At 33.8% G+C, this 24,087-nt stretch overlaps 1 protein-coding gene across 3 annotated transcripts in view; it reads right to left on the bottom strand.

Annotated features, from left to right (window-relative positions):
* LOC148942679 (semaphorin-1A-like) overlaps positions 1-24,087 on the bottom strand; it is a 268,011-nt gene that overhangs the window by 74,030 nt on the left and 169,894 nt on the right. For all 3 annotated transcript variants that reach the window (XM_089102498.1, XM_089102499.1, XM_089102500.1), the window contains exons 8-9: positions 10,976-11,064; positions 4,300-4,441 (exon numbers count right to left, since the gene is read on the bottom strand). In XM_089102498.1, the coding sequence (XP_088958624.1) occupies positions 4,300-4,441; positions 10,976-11,064 (231 nt within the window). The remainder of the gene's footprint in view (positions 1-4,299; positions 4,442-10,975; positions 11,065-24,087) is intronic.

Genomic DNA, 24,087 nt, shown 5'->3' with positions numbered 1-24,087 from the left:
GGCAAATAAAAATAAAGCACATAGGGGTTGTCAGACATCAACGGTTTAGCAGTGACAGCGCCCCAGGAACTATGGGCTGAGCTGAACAATATGGAAAAAAGGAAATATTATCTTGAAAATGTTAAAGTTTTTCTTAAATACATTTTCTTAAATTGATTTTTTTGAAATGCATTTTAAAATTTGTTGGGTACTTCTTTACTAAATTTTTTTGGTGATTTGGACACGCATTGGCCAGTTGAGATCTAGTCAAGCCGTGTTGCAGGCGACCAGATTTTTTCCTTAGAGTGGGATGGAGGGGTGGGGGAGGGAGGGGTATCAAGGACACTACATAAATCGGATCTCCATACCAAAGTGAAAACACGTGCTCGCACAACCTTTTTTTTATCTGATTTATCTGTTGATGCCTGGATTAGGTGTTATATTTCAGGGGTTCGGTCTCTAAGATTAGTTCGATACTCTTTCCAGAATCTGTTAAAAAAACAAGCGAGGCCGATGGAAAATTCTTGATTTAATTCAACAGAGTACCGTTTTTTTTTTTTTTGACTCGCACCCCTAACAGTGATAATTTCATCCAATCCTGCTTTACAATTACAGTTGTTTTCATAAAAGTCGCTAATATATGAATTACTGATCCTGAGTTAACGTTTTTAAGATAATCTTTAAAAATAAGTTTTGGGAATAATCCAATGCAATAAACAAATTTTGAGTTGATGCTTTGGCTATGCAGAAAAAGTCGTGAATTTTATATTTTACTAGCGGAATATAGGTTTAGAAAGAAGAGTGAAACAAACTGAATTTTTATTCAAAGTCAAGGTAATTCACGGTAGAAACAAAGTTGTAAAAAAGTAAAAACAACCGCTGTGTCAAGGTGTAATTTATGAAAAATTTGACAACAGAAAAATTGTTGAACATAAAATTCCATTGTTTTCTTGATACTTTTCTCAAGGTTCTGTGAAATGTCAACCTTATTCAGAATAAATACTTCTTCCGGCAAGATTACTAACTACCCAATTTATCAAACCACAATGTCACCTGACTGGGCGACATAAAAAGATGCGTCACAGAAAAAACTTCTGAAATTATGATTAAACTTCTTTTTTTTTTTAAATTAAGTTTTTTGTGAAGTATCTTGCGGTCAATTAGTATCAAATCTCAAAGTCCAACTAAGAGAAGGAACTTCGAAGAATTTTAGTTTGAAATTGCCAGATATGTAGAGAGAAGTAAGATAAGCAAGGCGTGTGCGCAGTTTATTTTAGGATAGAAGCTAAATTAAAAAAAAAAAAAAACAGGAAAAATTATATGAAAAATACGTACAGCTATTTTTGCAAGTAAGAGAAGACGATACAACACAAATGCAGATAAGAAAAAAGCGTGTGCAGCAGGCGACACACCTTGCCCGGAGAAAGTAGTCCATACGTACACGAGGTGTGACTTGCATGGCGCAAAAAGGTGCAGAGTGGAGCAAGGCCATATCCAGGGGGGGGGGGGGGGGTTCTGTCTTGTCTTTGTCACTGTCTGTTCTGTCTTTGTAGGGTAAACTTCGAAAGGTTAGATTTTTTTTTTTTTTTTTTTTTTTTTTTGCAATTAGGACGACTTGGCGGAGGTCATTGTCGAAATATTTGCTTATATTTTGTCTTCTTCATGGTTCGCCACTGGCTGATAAAACCCTAGTTTTTTCACCCTTTTTGATTTTATTTTTCATTTTGTTAGTTTCTTTCCTCTCTGAGTTTCATAACCAGAAGTGCCACAAACATTTATAATGAAAAAAAAAATGTTGAGAAAAACTTGAAATTTGAAAAAATAGAGCATCTTTCAGAGGTCTAAAGTCGAACCCATTCCCAGAAACATTTTGAACAACTGAAATTAGAAGATGCTAGGTGTTATAGGAAATGATGCTAAGCATTGTTCTCCGAATTAGGAAAAAATGGAAGGAGGATATCTATGAATTTCCGGAGCTTCACCAATTGATGAGGCAGAAACATTGGAAATACAGTATGTACACCACTGTAAATTATGGATTAAAAATCCTGGAATTTGTAAAAAAAAAAAGTAGATAATTTCGGAGACCACACTGCCTTTCCATGACGATAAATAAAAGTTCAAATATGGATAAAATCCTTTTAATAGACAGTGATGATGATAACAGTGATAGAAATTCACAAAAATACCAGATATTTCGGTCACATATAAAGTGACCGTCATCAGTAGCCAAGTGAACTTTTATTTATCGAAAAAAAAAAATTATATTAAGCTACATTTTTTGTTGTTTATTTTTGATCGCTACGTTGTATCAAACCGGAATGTACCCAAAGCCTACGGAGCCAGGCACTCCAAAATTTCCTGGTTTTCAACAATGTTTTGGTACTCTTTTACTAAACGGACTCTTTTATATAGTGCTAGTTTGGTTTATGCTAATTAAATAAAATAGGATGAATATACAATTGTTTAGAAACAAATTTGGGCTATATATTTGCACATTAGGGTGGGGTGGAGGGGCGGAAAGCATATCATATATTAAATACGTAACCTAACCTAACCTAGGTACCTCCCCTCCCCCCTAAAACCCAAAAAAACACAATTTAAATACAGTTCTTGCCTTTGTTTACATCCCAGAAGGCAGAGTAAACCTGTTTTTCATCACGCGTCTTGGTATATTTCGTGACTGTTTGCATTGACGTATATAAGAGTCCGTTTAGTAAAAGAGTACCAATTTTTTCACAGTCAATAATTTTCAAATAATTTGACAATTCTTAATTGTTTCTCATAAGTTGGCAAAAAAGGAGGGAAAAATCTAGAAATTATATGAATACGCCTGTGTCAAGGCACAGTTGAATAAAAATCAATATTTAAATTTCGCTGTTTCCTGGGGCCTTTTCCTCAAGGCTTTAAGAAATGTCAACTGTTCATTCAGATAAATGCTTCTTCCGGCAAGACCACTAACAACACAATTTATCAACCACAATGTCTCATGATTGCGCGACCTAAAGAGAAGTGTCATAGAAGTTTTAAAAACTATAATACATCATTCCTAGCGTTGTACTAGCCACCAGGGGGGTGTAAAGCATGCGTATAGTAAATAAATTATAACTTTTTACTCTAACAGTTTAAAACAAATGACAAGCAAAGCAGTAATGATTTAATGACTTGTTAGTTTTTGTCTTTTATTTTATGGTAATCGGAAGTTAAAGCAATTATCACACCACGAAATGAATATTACAATCTGATAGGTGTGTTTGCCAAAGACGCTAATAAGACACTTGCATCAGTGGAAATGTTTCAAGGATATATTTTCAGAGATACTATCCCTATCAGGAATGTTTGATTGAAAAAAGTTACTTGGCCATTATTCTCTAAGTTCCTAATGGTCAATTACATGATTTTACTCGCTCCTTGTGGAGCGAGCATAATTTAGATTCAGAATGGGAAAGAAGGTTTTAAACTTTGAGGTACAAGGTAAATAATTACCCAAAAAATTTCGGTCTGACGTGTTCTGATTGCTTGTACCATTCGTAATATCATGTCATAATTTTGAGACCCAATTAGAAATGAAAAATTGATTTGCTGATCTTTCAAATCAAAGTCACACACGCTCCCGTTTGATAATTTATATCAGATAATTATTTTAATAGTGAAAATGGGATCTGATTGTTCTAAATGGTTAAGTAGAAACCTCGGGAACTCAAGTTTTAAGGGAAAAAAGCCGTCATGTACAGTTATGCAATATTTCATAGTAGCTTCCGCCAGATTAAAAAAAAAAGAAATTGGGAGTGGGGGGGGGGGGGAGGTCAGCAAAAAAACTAAAACATATGGCACCAAACAAGCAAATTTGACTAAATAGGTGTGCTTATTGCTTTTGACAGGTCAGCGTGGCAATACTAACAAAAATGTAGTAGGCCGACTACATTGAAAGCTTCGGCATTTTGCAACAACCATAAGAACAAAATCAAGATTTTCAAGGATGAATAGATCTAATACGGGTTCAAGGGGTAAGGTCGTTTCTAGAGGAAGGGGGTTACCAGGTTTGAACCCCCCCCCCAACCCCAGCCTCGAAATTTGTGTTCGGCTCGTGAAAAAGTAACAAAAATACACACAAACATATTTTTGATGCGTTTCGTAATGCTTTCTAAGCCCCTCCCCCCAACTAAAAACAACCCGTCCCCCACTTTTGGTAGCCTTTTTTACTTTTGGTAGTTTAAATTATATAATTTATTAAAAGAGGTCTGATTGTCGGAAAAAGTACATTTTCAGACCTAAATGGCCTAATGTGTAAGACCATTACGATTTATTAAAATTACTTACGAATTTCATCAAAGTAGAAAGGATATTCTCCAGGAGCCGAACAATTCAGTCTAGCCTTCAAAAAAGATGTCCATCTGTTTGCAAACTTGTGGGATCCTCCTCTGTCTTTTTTACAAACTCTTGCCACTCTACTATATACAGCCTGAAACAAAGCGATATTACTAGAGCCACAACAAAATGTAAATATATTAATAGGCTTCAAGATTTGTTTATATGATTTTTTATGATTAACTAAACTGAGTCGAAGCTCGGGCCACAAGAATCCAATGCGTCAGATTTCAAACGTGACTAAAATCAAGACTTTTTTCGAACTAAAGCTTAAACAACATTTTGTGAGTCACTGGCAGATCCAGGGGGCCAGCAGGACCCCCCCCCCTCCCCTCAATATTTTTTTCTAGCGTCCTCATTCCTTTTTTTCTGTTTTTTACTCTTTTCTAAAATAAATTTGTCAATTTAGTTAATTACTGGCACCCCTTTCACACACCCCCCAGGATTAAAGGACAAACCACGGCCCATAGCAAGCAAAATAAAAAAAAACGAGTTTTTAAAAAACTTATGAGAAAAAATTGCAATATATAGCCATTTCAGGAATGGTAACTAAATCAGTCTTAATAGTAAAATGTTATTTTGAAAACAAATTTAAGGGAACTTCAAAAATAGGATAAAATCCATAAAAATAACGTCGGGTCGAAACAAAAAGTGCACCTGTAGAATCGCCATGGCTGAAAACCCTATCCAGGAAACTTAGTCCCCTGGCTCGAACAATTTAGAAATATCACAACAATGCAAATACACAATTTAGGCTACCATTAACTTTTTTTTAGCAGGGTAATCTGATGCTTAGAAATAGACACAATAATTTTATTCACATATGACGAGGAACAACTTTTTTTAAATCAAAACTGGTAAAATAGAAGTAAATATTGCTTAAACCTTTCCAATCAAGTAAAACACAATTAGAAGTATTCGAATAACATGCCATAAAATGAACTGTTTAATAGACTTAAAGAACCCTAAAACAAACATTCTAATACTTTTCCATAACATTAACTGTTTATTACACTTTAAGAACTCTAATGCAAATATTCTTTATGGATTAGAAAACGAGGTTCCAAGTAAAGAAATTGAAAACGTAATAACAAATTAGTGAAGGTTATCACCTAATTTTTAGAGAGAATTGAAGTTCTATCAAGAAATCTCAGGCATGTTTCAGCTGCCCAATTTTTTCTAACAAGATTTTTTGGTTCGTGGAAATAGAAATATTAACAAACAAAAACTTCTTAATAACAATCCGTGGAAACGCATTAATTGGACAGGATTTTTTTTCAAATAGAACCTTCAAATACAAGCGAAGTTTAAAAAAAAATTTCAAACCTTAAAAAAAAAAATGAAATACAAATCCATTAAAAATAAAGCCGCTCGTACTCATTTCGAAAAAAAATTCCCAATAAAATTTGCATGTTTTATTTCATTCCTCGAATCTTCCACTGAAAATTCGTCAAATTTTCGCAAACAACGTAAATTGTTAGCAACAATTTTCTGTTAGATCGCGGGAACACAAGTGTTTGTAATGGATTGTAACTCATATTTTTCTTTCGTTAGGATGGCGGAAACAGGCCCCTTATAAACATGGAAGTTATATTGTAACGAATCTAATCAGCGCGAACTTTTGTCAATATATCAGAGACAAATGAACATGCCGATATTAAAATTCTCGCATTTATAGCTTGTGAGCTATCCATTTTTCTAAAGAAATGTTAGTAGAAATCATTTTATAGCAATGAACCTGAATCCAGCACAGCACAGCTACCGGGGGTGTCAATTAGGGGTGGAGGTGAGTAAATTTACCCCCTAGATCTTTTTGTCCCATCAAGCCCCCTCCAGATTTTGAGAAAAATAGCTTGTTTGGTATTTTCATTGTAAATGCCACCTTTTGGTATTTCAACAGACGAGTTGAAAAAAAATGCCCCTTCCTCTAGATTATGAAAAATAATTTTTGGCCGACATCCCTACATTTTCATGAATTGACGCCACTGAGAGCTGCATAAATTTTCCCACAAATTGAACAAAAAGGATCTTTTCTAGCCAACTCTGTTTTCTTCCTTGAACACAGCCCTTAGCAATCTACTCGTAGCGAAAGGCTCGGACATCTTTCTTTTTTGGGTTAAGTTTTTTTTTTTTTTTTTAATTTTACTTAGGTTTCACTTCTCAAAGTATCTTTGACCGCGTTGGATAAAGCATTGGAGAATTAGAAAATATAAACCCTTTCGTTTCTTAACTGTAGCAACTCTAAAGGGCTGGGCACACGTAGCTGATTTCGGGAACTGATTTCAAAATCAGCGCCAATTTTAAAAGAAATCAGCGCCGATTTTAAAAGAAATCAGCGCCGATATTAAAAGAAATCAGCGCCGATTTTAAAAGAAATCAGCGCCGATTTTAAAAGAAATCAGCGTCGATTTGAGCTTGAAAAATTTTCTAATTTTCGGCGCTGATTTACAAAATCAGCGCCGATTTTCATCAAGATCGTCACAAAAAAAATAGGAATACAAATAAACAGTCAGCCAGAGATGTCTGTGGTGAAAGATCCCGCTACTGAGCTGAGAACTAAGCTGCGATCAATCATGCAACTATTAATAAACTCCAGTTGACTATTTGTGTCCATGATTTTTTGTTTTGAAATCTCGCGCAATAATTTTTTCTTTCAACCAATTTTTCGTACCGCTATCGTTTGTCCACTGATGCTGAAATCGGTTCCCGAAATCAGCTACGTGTGCCCAGCCCTTGATAGAAAAAAAACTGGTCACGCGTATTTCAACTACAAATAAGAAACGTATACACACACGCAAGCTCTTTCAGGAAAACAATAAGAAATTATATCAATCGTAAACACATCAACCCTTTCATAACAGTCAGCATGTTTAAAACATTATTATTATTAATAATAAAATTTAGTAGGCCTATACCATAGACACTCACAGGTATAAGGTATATGCCACATATGATATCACGGATATACCATATTGAATGCAAAAATCGAATTCCCCTTTGGTGTAGAAAGTTATTTTGCAGTTTTAGTGCAATTTTCAAGTATCCCCCTATAAAAGATTTAAAAATTCAGCTTAACTGCACCCCAAGGAATTGCAGAGGAAGCGTTAAAACTAAAAAAGACGACCAATTCGAAATTACTCTGGAAGCTAATCGTAGACCATGTGAAAACAATTTTTAAATGGAGACAAACCAGTCACTTCCTCGCCCCCTGTATTAAAAGTACTTAGCTTTTACAAACAAAAGTCCAATAAAGAACCATTTATTATCAAAATGCTCATCTACATGCTAATCCACTACTCTCTACTTTATTATCTTCCGTAATAAAACCACCCTTCCGTGAGCTTTAGCATGAACTCCTAATTTTAAGAGTAACCATAAAGTGAAGAACAAAAGTGTAGCATGGGTAAAACAGTAAAAGTTCGAATTTCCCGGGAAGCTTTTTGTCTGTCGCGGCATCTATCTTTATAAGACGAAGGATAGCCGACACTAATAATATTAGATTTAATAAGAAAAAAGTACAGTCAATGGATTTACATACAAGATTGCAGACATCTTTGCCGTATTGCATACTGTTTTTGATTAAGGATATTAAAATTATGATTATAAGCTAGTTCTTTTTCGTTTTTCACTCTGTTTATATTGTTTATCTTTTATATATTAAAATTATATATTAATATTATATATTAATATTTATATAATTAATATATATATATATATATATATATATATATATATATATATATATATATATATATATATATATATATATATATATATATATATATATATGTGTTTTTTTGTGTGTGTGTGTGTATATATATATATATATATAGTATATATTTATATATTAATAAATATAAAATTATATATTAATATCTATTAATATAACATTTAAAGACTTAACACTGTTTATTGTGTACCTCTATTACTTTTTTTTTGTTTAAGATAAGTATTTAGTTGTTGTTTTTTCTGGGTTTTTTTTTTCGTTTTCCTTTTTTCCCATTAATAAAGGCTTCTGGATATGAATCCAAAGTATTCAGACTTTCGTTTTTTTATAAATAAGATTTGATTTGTTGATTTTTACTGTCTAAATAAAAAAAAATATTAGACGTAAATTATCTGGTACTGAATACAACGATTTAATTCTATTTCGTTTTTTATTCTGTTTATATATATATATATATATATATATATATATATATATATATATATATATATATATATATATATATATATATATATATATATATATATATATAAAAATATATATATATATATATATATATATATATATATATATATATATATATATATATATATATATATATATATATATATATATATATATATATATATATATATATATATATATATTATATATTTTATATACAAAATAGCCTATATTTTATTATTATTTCTGTGTATTATCCTGTGTACACTTTTTTCTGTGTATTATCACAGAAAACAAGATCGCTCAGCTCAAAAGAGGCGTATATTTATTCGAAGTATTTGTATTAAAATATGTAAGGGACAATTATTGATCCAAATTTTTGACGAAAAAAAGCCAATTCTAATTAAAGCACCATTTTTTAAACATACAGGACAAAAGCCCCTCTTTTTTCATTCAACAAACTCTGACTCTGGTTCGCTGTGAGTACGTATCCCCTGTGGGTAAAATTTTCTGATAACCTAGGAAGTAGGAATCCTACAAAATTAAAAAAGAATATACATTCGTATAAAATTTTCCTTTGGTCATTTGATTGCAGGACAACCTTTTCTTTTTTCTTTCTCTTTAACCCCCGCCAAATAATCTGGAATTGTTCTGGATACATAACTCAGGCTATGTCCCTGAAAACAAAGGAATAAATATTCAGAAGCGGGGGAATTTTAAGACGGCAAAACAATCTAAAAAGACAAATTGAGACAGTTAGAACATTCCGACTGGATCACAAATAGGTAAGATGCATCCTCAGTGAAGATTCGAAATCCAAAAAATAAAAAAAAAGTTAAAAAAACATATTTACAATTTGATTTTAAAAAAAAACAAGAAAAACCAGCAATAAAAGCTACATTTTTACCAAAAATATCCTTAGACAATTGTATCTATTTCGATGTTTTGTTAGAAGAATGACTTCCCCTAAATAATCGAGTTTTCATTTAAAATTGGAAAAAAAATCTTTTTCTATGGAAAACAAGAATCGACACCGAGTTAGGTACCTAGAAGAAACGCTAAAATTAAAATTTCTTCTCAGATCTTGATACAAAACAAATCCTTTGGGACCTTATTGCTTTTTAATGAAAGAAGGAAACCTTTAATTTAAATCAGCCCAACGGCTTAATAATAGGGAAGATTTAAGGAAAATGGAACACAAAGGAAATCTAATTAGTGATTAAGTGGAACTATGGAGTATGGATCCGAAAAAGCTTGAGCCAAAACGATTTTTCCTGCTCATTGTGGTAGATTGCAATACATACTTAATCGAATTCGTTTTGGGTAGACAGGGTTCATTTTTTACGAATAAAACAGTACAGTCTAATGTTAAAAATTACTTGCATTAAACTACGTCTTGTTATTATTGGTTTTTGTCTTGTATTGTAATCTAAGAGGAAAAAACAGGAGATCCTTTCGTTAAATCACGTAACTACTTGGCCAAGACATATCATGGCCAAGCACAGGCATGGACAAAGTTCCAAAGCTGCCAGTAGCAGAATTCCACCGAATTCCAAAAGCTCCCAAATCTGCCAACAAATTTCAAAATCTGCCAACAAATTTCACTTGGCCATGAAAACTGCCAAGTAGCATTGCTACTAATGTACCCGTCGACTTTTTCCACGGCGGGCTAAGCATATACCACTTTGCATGGCCTGATACGTGCAAGTCCCTGCCCCCCCCCACAATGAGCTTTCCAGATAGTTGCAAGGAATTTTTAGAGCATACTAAAATGTGTCAAGACCTAATTAGAAAAACCCCTGTAACACCCATGTCCTAAATGCTTGGCTTTGTCCATCTATACATATGTATACTGCAAACAAATTAGAAATAAATAGAAGTGCAGCAAAAAAAAACCTGTAAAAATGACGAAACAAAACTTTTAAAATTCCAAAATCCAATAAATTCCATGCTTAAGTTTTTACACAGTAGACCTATTGTGACACAGAGGGATGGAGGAGAATCCCCATCTATGGCAAGTCAAGAGAAACCCTCCAAGAAAAATTATCCCCCCAAGCCCCGTCTCAATGAATAAGCCTGATTCCCCTCCCCCTAAGTATGGCCTATGTAGTCAGCCTTGAGTTTATTGACCGTACATTCTAACCTTAGATAATTTCGGAGACCACACTGCCTTTACTGTTTTACTACTGGCACACTGTATTATTATTGATGACGGTCACTGCATATGTGACCGAAATATCTGGTATTTTTATCCCTGTTACCATCATCATTGTATATTAAAATAATTTTATTCCTATTTAAACTTTTATTTATCGACATTTTGACCTTATTCCCCAGTGCAAATTTAAATGCTGAAATTACCCAGGCGAATCATAAGAAAATATTTCTAAGATTCAATTTCCAAGTCATTTGCCTTCTCGCTTTCCCCTCCTTTCTCTATGTTCTAGTCCCTCTTACCTTGCCGCAGTTTATATATTCCACTGCTGTCTCTCGCATGAAATAGTAGACATAATCACGGTCGGCGAGGGATCCCACAAAACTTGGAGCTGTAAGAGAAAGACATCATTGTAAATTGGGCGTAAATTCTGGGGCACTGGATACAACGAGGAAGCGGATTCAAAGAGATTTGGACGAATAAATGTTTATTTTTGTGTCAGAAAGAATTAAAGGTCAGAAAAGCGGAAATTCTGGTAAAACACTCTTTTGTATGCGACTATAACAGGCAAGAATTTACAATAAAACCCAATGTTGTTGCCTAGCAAATTCAGTCTTTTGATAATTATTCTCCCTTTTTTTGTTAAGAGCATGCTCACCAGCAATGTTACCTCCAATTATTATGATTATCCTAATATTTATTCATTAATATAATAGTTTGAAGTACATGCTGCCAATAATTAATCTTAACGCAGTCTATATGTCCAAGGACATGGAAGCATAAAAGTTAACCTAACAACTCTAAATAAGATTATTTCAGAAGCCAAATTGATTAAATTAGGCTTTTTTCATTAGCCTCAAAGCACTTGATCGACTCTGAGTAAACACTATATTGGTATTCAGTGGCTCACTGGCCAAATAAATTAGCTCCATGAAACTAACAGTAGAAACCTATACATGGACGCTCATAAGCTGTATTTTAGGGGGGCGGGTTTGCCTGGTCAAATCAGCACTTCCAATGCTGTATAATAGAAATCTCCAAACAAAAATATAAGGCAGCTTCATTCAGCCGGGGGGGGGGCTCTTTAGTAGAACCATAAAGGGGAAAAAACACCATCCCTTATAGACTGTAGATCTGTAAAAATATTTAAATTGCACCAGTAAATCTATTATGATCTCAGGAACAGAAAAGAAGTAGAAATACCAGGGGGGGGGGTAGAAAAAAACTGCAAATTGCATGTAGTACATGTACACCCCTATACGTGCCTCCACTGCTTCTTATGTTTACCACCATGTGTCCTGTTCATATGAACTAAAACCTAATTTTAGGTCCAAGCTGCCTTGGCGGCTATACTTTATGGGAAGTCGTCTAGTTCAAAAGCCTTCCAGCTTGGCGAGAACAGAGCCAGTTACAGATTAAATAAAAAAAACAAGTTTTTTTTAACTGAAAGTAAAAACTAACAGAAATTATTTCGTATATGAAAGGGGCTGTCCCCTCCTCAACGCCTCGCTCTTTACGTTAAAGTTTTTTATTGTTTAAAAAATAGAGTTGTGAGAAAGTCAAACTTTAGCGTAAAGAGCGAGGCCTTGAGGAGGGGACAGCCCCTTTCATATACGGAATAATTTCTGTTAGTTTTTACTTTCGGTTAAAAAAAAACTTGTTTTTTTTATTTAATTTTTGAACGTCTTCGAATTAATGCAGGTTTTGATTTTGGCTCACCGTACATGAATAATTACAACAAAATTTACATATTAATTTTACTTTTTTTGGTTAAATGGCTTTCACAAAAGTTGTTTAATTTTATTTACGAACGTTTTTATTAGTAATAAATATATGTAACTTACGAATTAACTTACGTAACGGATTTCTATATTCATATATTTTTAATACGTAAATAAGAGGGTTCGCCCCCCAGTCAATACCTAGCTTTATACGGTAAAGTTCGAATTTTTTTCCAATTTTCTTAATATGACCCCTTAATCACAAAGGCCGTTAATTAGAATAAATAGCTCTTAAGAAAGTACTAAAAAATCTTTGGCTTAAAGAGCGAAATATTGACTAGCGGGTGAACCCAATCATATACGTAATATTTTCTGTTCGTTTCAAATTTTGGCGTTGCCCCTTACTTTCAGTTGAAAAACTTGTTGTTTTTTTTATTTAATTTCTGATCTTTTAATAAATAATGCTGGGAAATCCGGTGCCCCCTTCATAGCAATGTCCCACATAAAACCCCTGAAAAAAATAAATAAGATAAACACGCATCCGTGATCTTTCTTCTGGCAAAAAAAAGCAAACTTCCACATTTTTCTAGATAGGGGCTTGAAACCTCCACAGTAGGGTTCTCTGATACGCTGTTTTTCAAAAATCAGGCAAATTATTTTCAGGCACGTAACTTTTGATGGGTAGGACTAAACTTGATGAACCTTATATATTTGAAATCAGCATTAAAAGCTGATTCTTTTGATGTATCTATTGGTATCAAAATCCCGTTTTCTAGAGTTTCGGTTACCATTGAGCCGGGTCGCTCCTTACTTACAGTTTGATATAGTAAATAATTGTTTGATATAGTAAATAGGTTTGACTATCGGGGAAGTTTAAACAATAAACCAATAATTGAGAGGTTCAGAAGTAAAAAAAAAAAGGTTCAGAAGTACAATAAACTATTCAATATGAGAGCAATTGAAAAACAAACGTTGTCCACACCGATCAGGATAGCCAATCGCATTCCAAATAAATCCACTCCCAATATCGAAAATTACACAAAAAAAACGTATTTTTGTTTTATTTGTTATTTATTGATTAATACAGTCCTTTCCCATAGTTGGGTTTTAAAAGAAGAGAGAAGAATAGTGATACATAAATGAGACGAATAAGGTGATAAAAGGGGTGTTACAGAACTTCTTCCCGGGGGGGGGGGTAAATTTCTGACTGCCGATCAATTCTCTAAAGTTTCATTTACCTAGTTTAACAGCTTTATTAAAACGATTAACAGAAGTTTATCGAATAGTGCTCAATGGGCAAGTCGTTTACCAAAAACTATGAAAACCTATGTAGCTTTATTAGAGGCTAAGAATCAAAAATCACATGGGTACTTACGCATTATATAGACCTTTATTAAAAGTCAAGTTTGGTTAATACTAATTAAATAAAATAAAATAGGATGGATTTATAATAGTTTATGAACAAATTTGGGCTATATATTTGCACATTAGGGGGTGGGGTGGGGATAAAACATAGCATATATTAAAAATGTAACATAACCTAGCCTAGGTACCTCCCCCCCCTAAACCCCAAAAAACAACAGTTTAAATATCGTAAACACAAGGAAAACCACGCTTTGCATTGCATTACTCAATAGCGGTCTCTTGAACTAACCCGTCTGGCGGGTTTTCCGTGACTGGTTTTCTTTGTAAAGGCCCATATAATGCGTAAGTACCATCACATGTCATCATACAAAAATATTCCACCTTTCATGTTCCCTTCCATTATAATTTCCCAAGCAACGAAAACTCAACGTATTCTTTTTCACACTAGTAAAGAATAGCACCACTAGAGGTGAAGTTAAAGCCCACCTCCCCCCCGTTCCCAATGATCTTCAAGAAATGGCGGAAAACTTAAATAAAAAGATTTTGAAAAAATTGGACCAGTTAAAGCCATGCACATCTTATCCTAAGGTTCTTCACGAATCGACCACCACACAAAAGATTTTCTACTACCCTAGTTAAGCCTTCTATTACAAGGTAATACATTTTAACTTCAAATTTATAGGCCCATTTATTTTTTCAATAAGTGTCATTTATAAATAAGCTTTTCGATACTTCCTGCAGCGAAAAACTATCAACGCCAAAGAATTTATTTGTTAGAGTATCCTGATATCAAGTCATTGATTATTTGTGTCAGTTTCGTAACAACACGATTTTTTTCATCGCTTAGACAATACATCAATACGTTTAATTGTGAGATGCCTTTAACACGCAACAAAATTAGTTTGGCTCCGTGAATTAGACAAAGATTATAGCCCTTTCTGTGGCTACTGTGCTTCTAGAATTATAATAGCCTCATAATTCAATTTTCAGCTTTCGTTTTCTTTATTTAAAAAAAAAAGAAAAAATGAAGTATTGGTTGAGATCAAGAAGTGTTCGGCAAAACTAACCTCTAGGTGGATTCGATTGCCCTACACATGTCGACCTTAGGCCATTTTACCCTATTAAGCCATTCGTTAATTTAATCCTAAAACCGCTTATTATTATCATCACAAATATATCGGAAATATATCCGTTGATTTTTGAATTAAAATAAAGTTGCCATCAAGCCATGGCTAATTGGAGATAAGCCAAGACAGATAGTCTGATTGAGAGCCAAAGCTGGCATAAGATTTCTTTCCATGCGTCAGGCTGGATTGAACTAGATAATCTTCGGCCAAGAACCACGTCCCCATCCACTGCGTCTCCACAATGTCGCTGTATGGTATAGTCTAATCAGATTAATTCTAATCAGGAAGGACAGATTAATTCTATTGAGATAAACTACACCGCCACAGATTCCTTGCTGACTCGTCCTGTAGAGTAAATATTAGTTCCTACGTAGTTGCTTTCAATTTAGTCTCACTTTTCCTATTTTACCGTTTTACATTTAACACATCCAATGGACTGGCCTCATGAACTATTCTGAGTAAGGGCCTAAGGCATTTTGGCTCAGAAACACGGCTCCGTAAAACCAGCATAGGGGCTTTTTTTCATCTCAGCCGATCAGTTTTGTGGTCACTAAACACATTCGCTACAAACTATTCTCCATACCAACTGCATAAGCAAGGTCCCTTTTAAACTCTCAAAAATCCACAATATGCGCTGGCTACTGCAGGTCATCATATATACCCCGGTGATTCGTGCGGTTTATTATATAACATCCATTTCAACCAATTAGAACGATAACCTATAAAATCCACCAATAAGAAATTTAGCATCGGAATATCTACCATATCCTCTGTTACGGAGGTTTAAACAAGAATGTAAAAATGATAGCGAGTGTAAGAGAGTCCTTATAGAAGAACCGGATTAATAATGAGTCTTGGAATTGATATTGAATACAGAATATCATGGAATATGGAAGGAAGAGTTTGGAACAAATTTCCCTGTCTTTGGAACGAACTAATCACGCAATAAGTAAATTAAGTCTCTTTTAAGAAATAATTCTCCAGAAGAATTAGTTCTGGAACATTAAATAGAGAAGCATCAACTTGAAAAATTTAAGTATGTATCGTGTGAAATGAGGAAAGGACAAGAAGAATCGAGTTTTGTTTTAATCTTTGAGACATTTTAATATTACGGCCATCCAAAACCAAAACAATTTAATCTTCTCAAATAGCAATTCAATTTCGTGTGAGGATTTTTGGAAATGTATCAAAACATATCCCATACTACATAGGACTTGGTCCAGACCTGATGTGACATTAATAAATGGTTGAATTCTTTCTTGACATAGGACGGTGATTTTTCACAGCAAAATACGAACTTTTTATAGAATCTTCATGTCACCAAGCTGAAGGACGAAATGAGTAATTTTACAGCCTCAAAATATTTTTTTCGGGGGAGGGGCTTCTGTCACTGTTTTCAAGTTTGTTTATTATCTTTTTTTCCTATGGTTTGATTACCTTAGTTTTCCTGGTTGTAGGATTGCAATATTCCCAGCAGAGCTACCATGCTGAGCTAGAGGGTCATGGTTAGCCCCGGTCCACCGCCGGGCATTGATAAACACCACCGTCAACGCTCATGGCATACTACAGAAATCGTGGATAATAATCTCTAGCACAATGGCAGTGACCAGATCGATAAGGCACCTTGAAAAAGGAACACTCAGCCCAAATAAGTAACATTTCATGTCGAAAAAAAACAACCATGAAGTAAATAATCCCGAAACTTGTAGCGGCAGAACAGTGATAAACTCATTGAACCAATCGGCTTCATCAGTCCTATCACCCTTGTTTTTCATGAAAAAGTCATTAAGATGTCTCAAATGAACAAACCCTGTGTAGTTTCTCCAGTGTAAATCAATTTTCATGCTATACAAATTTCAAAGATATATCAAAGCCAAGACAAGGGACATTTTACAAACAGCACAAAGTTTAAGGTATTCTTCTTATATTACGAATTCAAAAGCAATAAAGGTGAAAGGAGCTCTGTAAGGCTACCAAAGATTACACACGAATATCAAACTAATATAACATACTACCCAACGATTAAACCATAATATCCATCTATTTTAACAGACTCAGCCCCGATTAAACAACACTTAAAAAATAGTAATAAAGACAAACAAACGATTAAACCATTCTAAACAACGATTAAAACCGACTAACCACCGATTATACCCTAATCAAAATCTAATATAACCTACTAACAAACTATATCCACCGAATAAGAACCTATTAATCCCTAATAACAAACGATTAAACCCGACTAACCAACGTTTAAACCACACTCACCAACGATTAAAACCGACTAACCAACGAGAAAACCCGACTAACCAACGAATAAACCCGACTAACCAACGATTAAAACCCGACTAACTGTGCAAATAATTCAAGCCAGCAAGGTTACAACCGCAATTTTATGTTGGGTAAATAAAACGAAATAATTATTTTCCAGGTGCAATTTAAGAGCGAAAAAAAGGGATATCCACGATCATCTTTTGTCTATCCAGCCTTCTTCCGTCTCCGGGCACGTAGCATACGAGTAAATTTTTATTTCGCATAAAATATTATTCAAAAAAGGGAGTAGTAAACTCCTGAGCATTTACGTTGCATGTATACTCCATACATTTCTCAAATGAAAGGGTGGTAAGTAAATATTAAAGTAAATATTTAGGGTAGAGGGTAATATGGTAGTTAGGGTAGTAAAGGGTAGAGTAAATATTTGTCTCGTTCTGATGAACCTTTTTCAAGAAGTCTGAAAATATGGACCTGAAAATTCCCTTTCTGTGGCTTAAAACTTCTCTTTCTGTAGCTTCCGGCATCGAAGCTTCTCCATAAAAAGATCCACTGACCCTTTTTCATAATTTATATTTTTTATAGCAGTACCCCACATTGTCATGAAAAAGAGGGGGAGGGGTCCAATAAGAAAATTAACATTTTTGTCCACTGAAGCTTTGATATTCATGAGTAAGAAGAGAAAGAAAACTTTTCATTCCTTTTTTCTAAGAGCTTCACTTTTAAAGAAACCTTAACATCTAATTTTAAGGCGAATATGATGTTTTATCTTACCGAAAAACAGAAGATAAGATAAGGCAGAAAAACATGTTCAAATGAGAAAACCCTGTTCTTCTGTTAATATTCTCTACGGAAAAAAAATTAATAAATTTATATATTTGAACGCCACAACATGCCTTGGTTTACTAATCTCCTTTTAGCTTGAAATAATCTATCTATAATATTTAAGAAAAGATCCAAATTAGAGTCAACAATTCAACAAAACAAAATTGACTCCAGTAAATTTTAAATTCTCGCAATAAACAGAAATTTATTAAGGAAATTTATCCTTTTGCAGGCAATGGAGCGTTCGCAGAGATCAACGCCTTGTATTCGCTGAACGATCTTTGTTTCTTGTCGGAGAATATATCTTATGTTATCTTATCGACATTAATTCCTGTAAGTTAACAATTGTGATTTGTTTAATGTTACAATGATAGAAGATGAACTTTTAAGCTATATCTCGTATTCAGAAAAGGACAAATGACGCTCTGGCTTGGTAAATTTCAGGTCTATCAGACACGGAATAAACTTTAGGCCCATTCAGGCATAACGAACGAATATAGCAGAAATAGTTTCAATTTAGTTTTTGTAAATTATATTTGCTTTCTTGAAATAAAGTCTTATCTCAGTCTTGATTAAGGTGAGGAAAAATATACTTAAGAATATGCCATGGTTAACTAGGCCTCTTCAAGTATGAATGGATTTATACAATATGGAGGACATACTTCAAATTCGAGCAAACAATTCAACAAAACATTATTTAGCACGAGAAAAGGATTTTTGTATGCAATTTCCTGAATGGTAGTTTCCCGTATTTTGAACGACTGGGGGAGGTACCTCAATCCAATTTTAGGAGAATAGCCCAAGAGGCAGTAAGGATATTAGAATACCCAAGAAACAGCTGACAAGGGACTCCTTTTTAGGATAAAGTGAAGAGAGCTAAAACTTCAGGAGGGATATTTATGAGACATGAGGTTTCCTTTTGGAGAAATTGCCTTCCCAAAGAATAATTGAAAAACAGATTGGAAGAAAACCACTCTAACGGTTTAGCAGCAGATGGGAGATAAAGAGACGAGGAAAAGATGAAAGGACTGAGGATGGCCTACACTTATTTTTAGTTTGACGTTTAAGAAACAATTGCTCTTTTTGGGAAGGGAGGGGAGGCACTTAAGGTGTCTCTATCTGTCATAATGAGATAAATCTTTACTTGTTAAAAACACGACAAGTGGAGGATTTATTAGAAAAAACAGAAAATGGCGACAGAGGGGTTGCTTAGATTCAACTTCGAAGAGGAAATTCATTTCGTAGAAATATTCAACTAAAAAAAAAAAAGAGAAAACTCAGTCATGTCTATGGTCAAAAGTAAATTTTTTAGCTGGATATAATTTTCTGGTATAGGAAGGAGGGGGGTAGAAACCTGAATTCTTTCGGTACCCCACTACTCGAGTGGTTTACTTTTGTCTCTGAATGAATAATTAATAAAAATAAAAAAACACAAGAATATTTATGCAAGAATCAAGGTGGGTTTGGAAACAGAAATAGAACAAATCTAATTTTGAAAAATGCTCTGAAGAAACGATAAAAAATGATCAAATAACACTAAAAAGAGAAAATACGAAATGAAAGACTGATATTCACGCTGAAACAAAGCACAGGGCTTGAAAAAAAATGAATAATTTATGTTTAAAATTCATATTGTAAAAATTCGGGGGTTTTCTTTCCTACTAGGCCCTTGCACCAAAACACACACTATTCGATTTATCTGTCATTTTGTCACTCTAAGCTGAATTTTCTACTTTTATCTCTGATCTTTAATTCTCCAGGGCAATTTTCAATCCGTTTCTGAAATAGCTGAATAATTCACTCTTCTAATTTTGTAAATAGCTCTTCTAAGCATCACCCGTTCCAACCCATTCCAGTCTTAAGTGAAAGAACCCTTTCTTCTCCAAATTCGCCCATATTAAAACTTCGAAAACCATTTCCGTTTAGATATGAAAAGGGTAAGTTATTTTAGAAAGTGCTAAGCAGGCTATGTAAAGTTAATAACCGATTTATGGAAAGCTCTTTGAGGTATTCATGACTAAGGCTATAGAGCGTGACAGGGAATTTAATAAAAAACGGATATTAGGTGCTAAGGGTGCATCAATCTCATTGAACTTTCCGTGATTCCAGAGGCAATAAGTTTGAAAAATATTGACACAGCGAGATTGGTTCCTTAAGGACTTTGCACTGAACAGCTGGGCTTTTTAATGGGACATATTTTGACAATTTATAAGAAGCACTCCTTTCCCATGCTTTAATAGCTTCAACAATATTCCCAGCAGGGATATTACTAGGGGTTCTGCAAGGGGAGCAACGAGTCTGCAATAGTTTTCCACTAGATAACCTTTGAAGAGCACTGTTGAACAAGACATACGGTAGTTTCAGGCAATACCATTCGACTTAGCTCTAATTTCTTTTTTCAAAGATGTTTCTCTGATATCTACAGAACACTGAAAGCCGAAAACTAACACCACCTCAACAACCAGTTCACAATGGAGGGTAGGCGGGGGCAAGGGATAGAATCCTAACTTCCTAAAAAAAAATTCTTGAAATTTTACGGTTTATTTCGGTGCACTTGGCCCATGAATCATCCTAAAGAAAATTGAGTATAAAATTGAGCGGACAACTGGTTATTAAGGGAAAATACCCATCAAACAATACAGAGTGGCTCGAACCTCCCTAAATGAAAAATATGAACTGATTTAATCTATTTTAGAATTAGAGTAGACTTCAAACAAACGTTATGCGTGCAACTTTAAAATAGCGTATTCAAATGTCGATTTCTATTGTCTAGATTAAAATTCATTCTGACACTAAAAAAAAAAAAAAAAAACTAGGAAAAAAGAATCACAGAAATTTTTATTTTAAGTAAATGAAATATTTAAAATGACAAGGGACTTAATGGGCGAGAGAAGCCATAGAAATAAAATAAAAAAATATTTTTGCTAATCTTTCGAAAAATAGGGACACAGGTAATTTAAATATTAGCTCAATTTATGATAATCTTCTAAAAAGTAAATCAACAGTCAATAAGGGAGTTAAGATCTTAAATAATCACCAGGAGACTATTTTACCTTCTAGACCAACACGATTTGCTTAAGTAATAGCAAACAAGAGGATTATTTCGCAACATAATAATTAACTTAATTTCCAGTTTTTTTTTTTTTTTTTTTTTTTTTTGTTTTTTTTTTTTTGTTTGTTTTTTTAGTTACTCCTGGCGTTCTCATTAAAGTAACTCTAATAGCATCTTTTCCCTGCGTGGATTGGTTTGCGCCAATTTTATATATATATTTTTTGTGTGGTGGTTTTACTTATTTTTAATTTGGTTTTTATCTTGTTCTTCTTGTGTTTCTCTCGTGCTGAAGACGCCTTGTTTTGATAGAGGCGAAATATCCGCGTTGCTTAACATTTTTCGTCTTTTCTTTCCACTGGTCGCAGTCTCGTTTTGTTGTTTGTTTTTGTTTGTTTGTTTTTTTATTGAGATTTTTCTCTCTGTTGGTTATTTAAAAAAAATAGCTTATATATTATTTGCAAAAATCAAATGAGTTAATTTTTCCTAATGTCATTTTACATTACCATTACTTAAGGTGGGGTGGGGAGAAAAGTTACAACTTTGATCAAAAAGCCAAGAACTGAAGGATTATATAAAAAGAACAAGGAATTAAGTAAAAATAGTAAAAAAAAACCTCCAGATATTGAGGCGCATCGAACCTACAATCTTGCGAAAAGGGAACCACAGCCCATAGTAACCAGGACCGGCTTGAATAGGCGTGGGGCCCGATTGGGTTTTTGTGCGGGACCCTCTCTATATATTATGTACTTAAAAAGTATCCCTGCATAGTAATCTACGTACCTAAAGTAGTTAATGTACGAAGCACAAAATCTGTCTAATATTTAAATTCAATAAACTTGACACCCTGATAGTAACTCAAAGCTTAAAGACAAATTTTGAACAGAAAAAGTGTCTAGAGAAAAAAATACCATTTGAAGCTGATTCAGGAACGGTAGCTACTATTTCGGTTCATCTGAACTGTAAAAATTTATAGTGAAAACAATTCTATGTGTATTTCGATAAAGAGCCTGAACCATTTAAAAACTGGCGCCGGGATCAAAGTGAAAAGTGCGAATTATAATCGCAATGGTCAAAAACCCTTTATATGAGATTTACACACACACCCTCCCCCCCCACACACACACCTCGCAAGAAAAATCACTTATTGCTTGAGAAGCACTGATGTATTAGCAGTAACCATCTATTGAATTCTGCTACTCCTATGTACCAAACAGGTTTTTCTGGTAGTCCTATTCTACAGGGGCATTACATCTTTGCCAAGAGATTTACGCAATACCAGACCTATGGATGAACATTTCTACAGGTCATTACACCTTTGCCAAGAGGAACGAGTATAACTTGATTAGTGATTAGGATTTGAATAAAAGGAATAGTTACAGCGGTCCTATAGGTAAACATTTCTACAGGGCATTACACTTTTTCAAAAGAGATTTACGCAATTTCTAGTTCAAGGTATATACATGTCTTTTTTTTAGTGATAAACCTGTATTTTAAAACCAGCGCGTCCTGTTTCGAGTTTTAACGGACAAGTTTTTCTGACACAATTTATAGACCAGATTTCTAGTTCATATATTTTTTGATAACTTGATAGGTGATTTGAATAAAAGGAATTCAAATATTTTGTCTATGAAATAGAAGCTAACTCAATTTGCGAAAAGATATTCCATTTGAACAACTCTGATCTGATTGAATTGTTGCCGACAATGAGATTTAATCACTGCTAAGCCTATTGTTATTGCAAAAGGGTTACCTAATTTACTTCTTAGTGTTAAATGACAGATTTCCAAATACGATCATTTTGAAAAGCAGACAAAAACAATTGGACACTATAATCAGAATTATTTGAATAACATTTAAAAAGGGTAATGAGATATGTGATCTGTATAATACACGGTAACCCTTCTCAGAATTGATAAGAAGCAAGATCAATAAAGGGGTTATTAATGATTTGAAAAATTTTTAATGCTTTTACAATCGGAGATGTTTGTTTAATATTTGCAAAAAAGGGGTAATGGAATTTGTGAATTGGAGGAGATGTCGTGATTATGTACAGTATAATACACAGGTGATGTTTTGGAGGGTTACCAAATTGGTGATTAAGACGGACTTTGTCTAATTCTAGCCGGAAACTCAGAATTGATAGGAGGCAAGATCAAAAAAAGGGGTAATTAGTGATTAGATAACTTTTTAACGTGAAATCTCTGAATAAAATATTTTTGGAGAAATTATTTAAAAGGTATAGTTTATTTTTTTTAATGTATTTTATAGCTATTAGCAAAACGTCTAGCATAAAGAGCAAGGTATTTCGGAGAGAGCAGCTCACTTCATATACGGGGTAATTTGCATTCATCTTAGTTTTTAATGATGTTCCTTTTTTGTTATTGCGAAAGGGTTACCAAATTGGTGATTAAGACGGGCTTTGTCTAATTCTAGCCGGAAACTCAGAATTGATAGGAGGCAAGATCAAAAAAGGGGTAATTAGTGATTAGATAACTTTTTAACGTTAAATCTCTGAATAAAATATTTTTGGAGAAATTATTTAAAAGGTATAGTTTATTTTTTTTAATGTATTTTATAGCTATTAGCAAAACGTCTACCATAAAGAGCAAGGTATTTCGGAGAGGGCAGCTCGCTTCATATACGGGATAATTTGCTTTCATCTTAGTTTTTAACGATGTTCCTTTTTTGTTATTGCGAAAGGGTTACCAAATTGGTGATTAAGACGGGCTTTGTCTAATGCTAGCCGGAAACTCAGAATTGATAGGAGTCAAGATAAAAAAAAGGGGTAATTAATGATTTGATAACTTTTTAACGTGAAATCTCTGAATAAAATATTTTTGGAGAAATTATTTAAAATGTATAATTTATTTATTCTAAAGATAATGAAGTAAACCTTTCCAGAGCATGTACTTGACGATGGAGAAATAGGGTTAAAGTGATTAACAGTTACGATAGAGAATTCCCCTCTGGTCACTGAATTGCCTTATGTTCCTAGGTACCTTTCCAGAGCAAGTACTTGACGATAGAGAAAAAGGCAAGAAAAGAATTTTAAT

This window comes from Artemia sp. Qi Xiang Cuo, chromosome 16 (genome assembly GCF_049724085.1).
Source record: "Artemia sp. Qi Xiang Cuo chromosome 16, ASM4972408v1, whole genome shotgun sequence".
NCBI lineage: Eukaryota > Metazoa > Arthropoda > Branchiopoda > Anostraca > Artemiidae > Artemia > Artemia sp. Qi Xiang Cuo.
The sequence above is the reverse complement of the archived record's forward strand: the minus strand, read 5'-3'. Positions and strand labels throughout refer to the sequence as shown.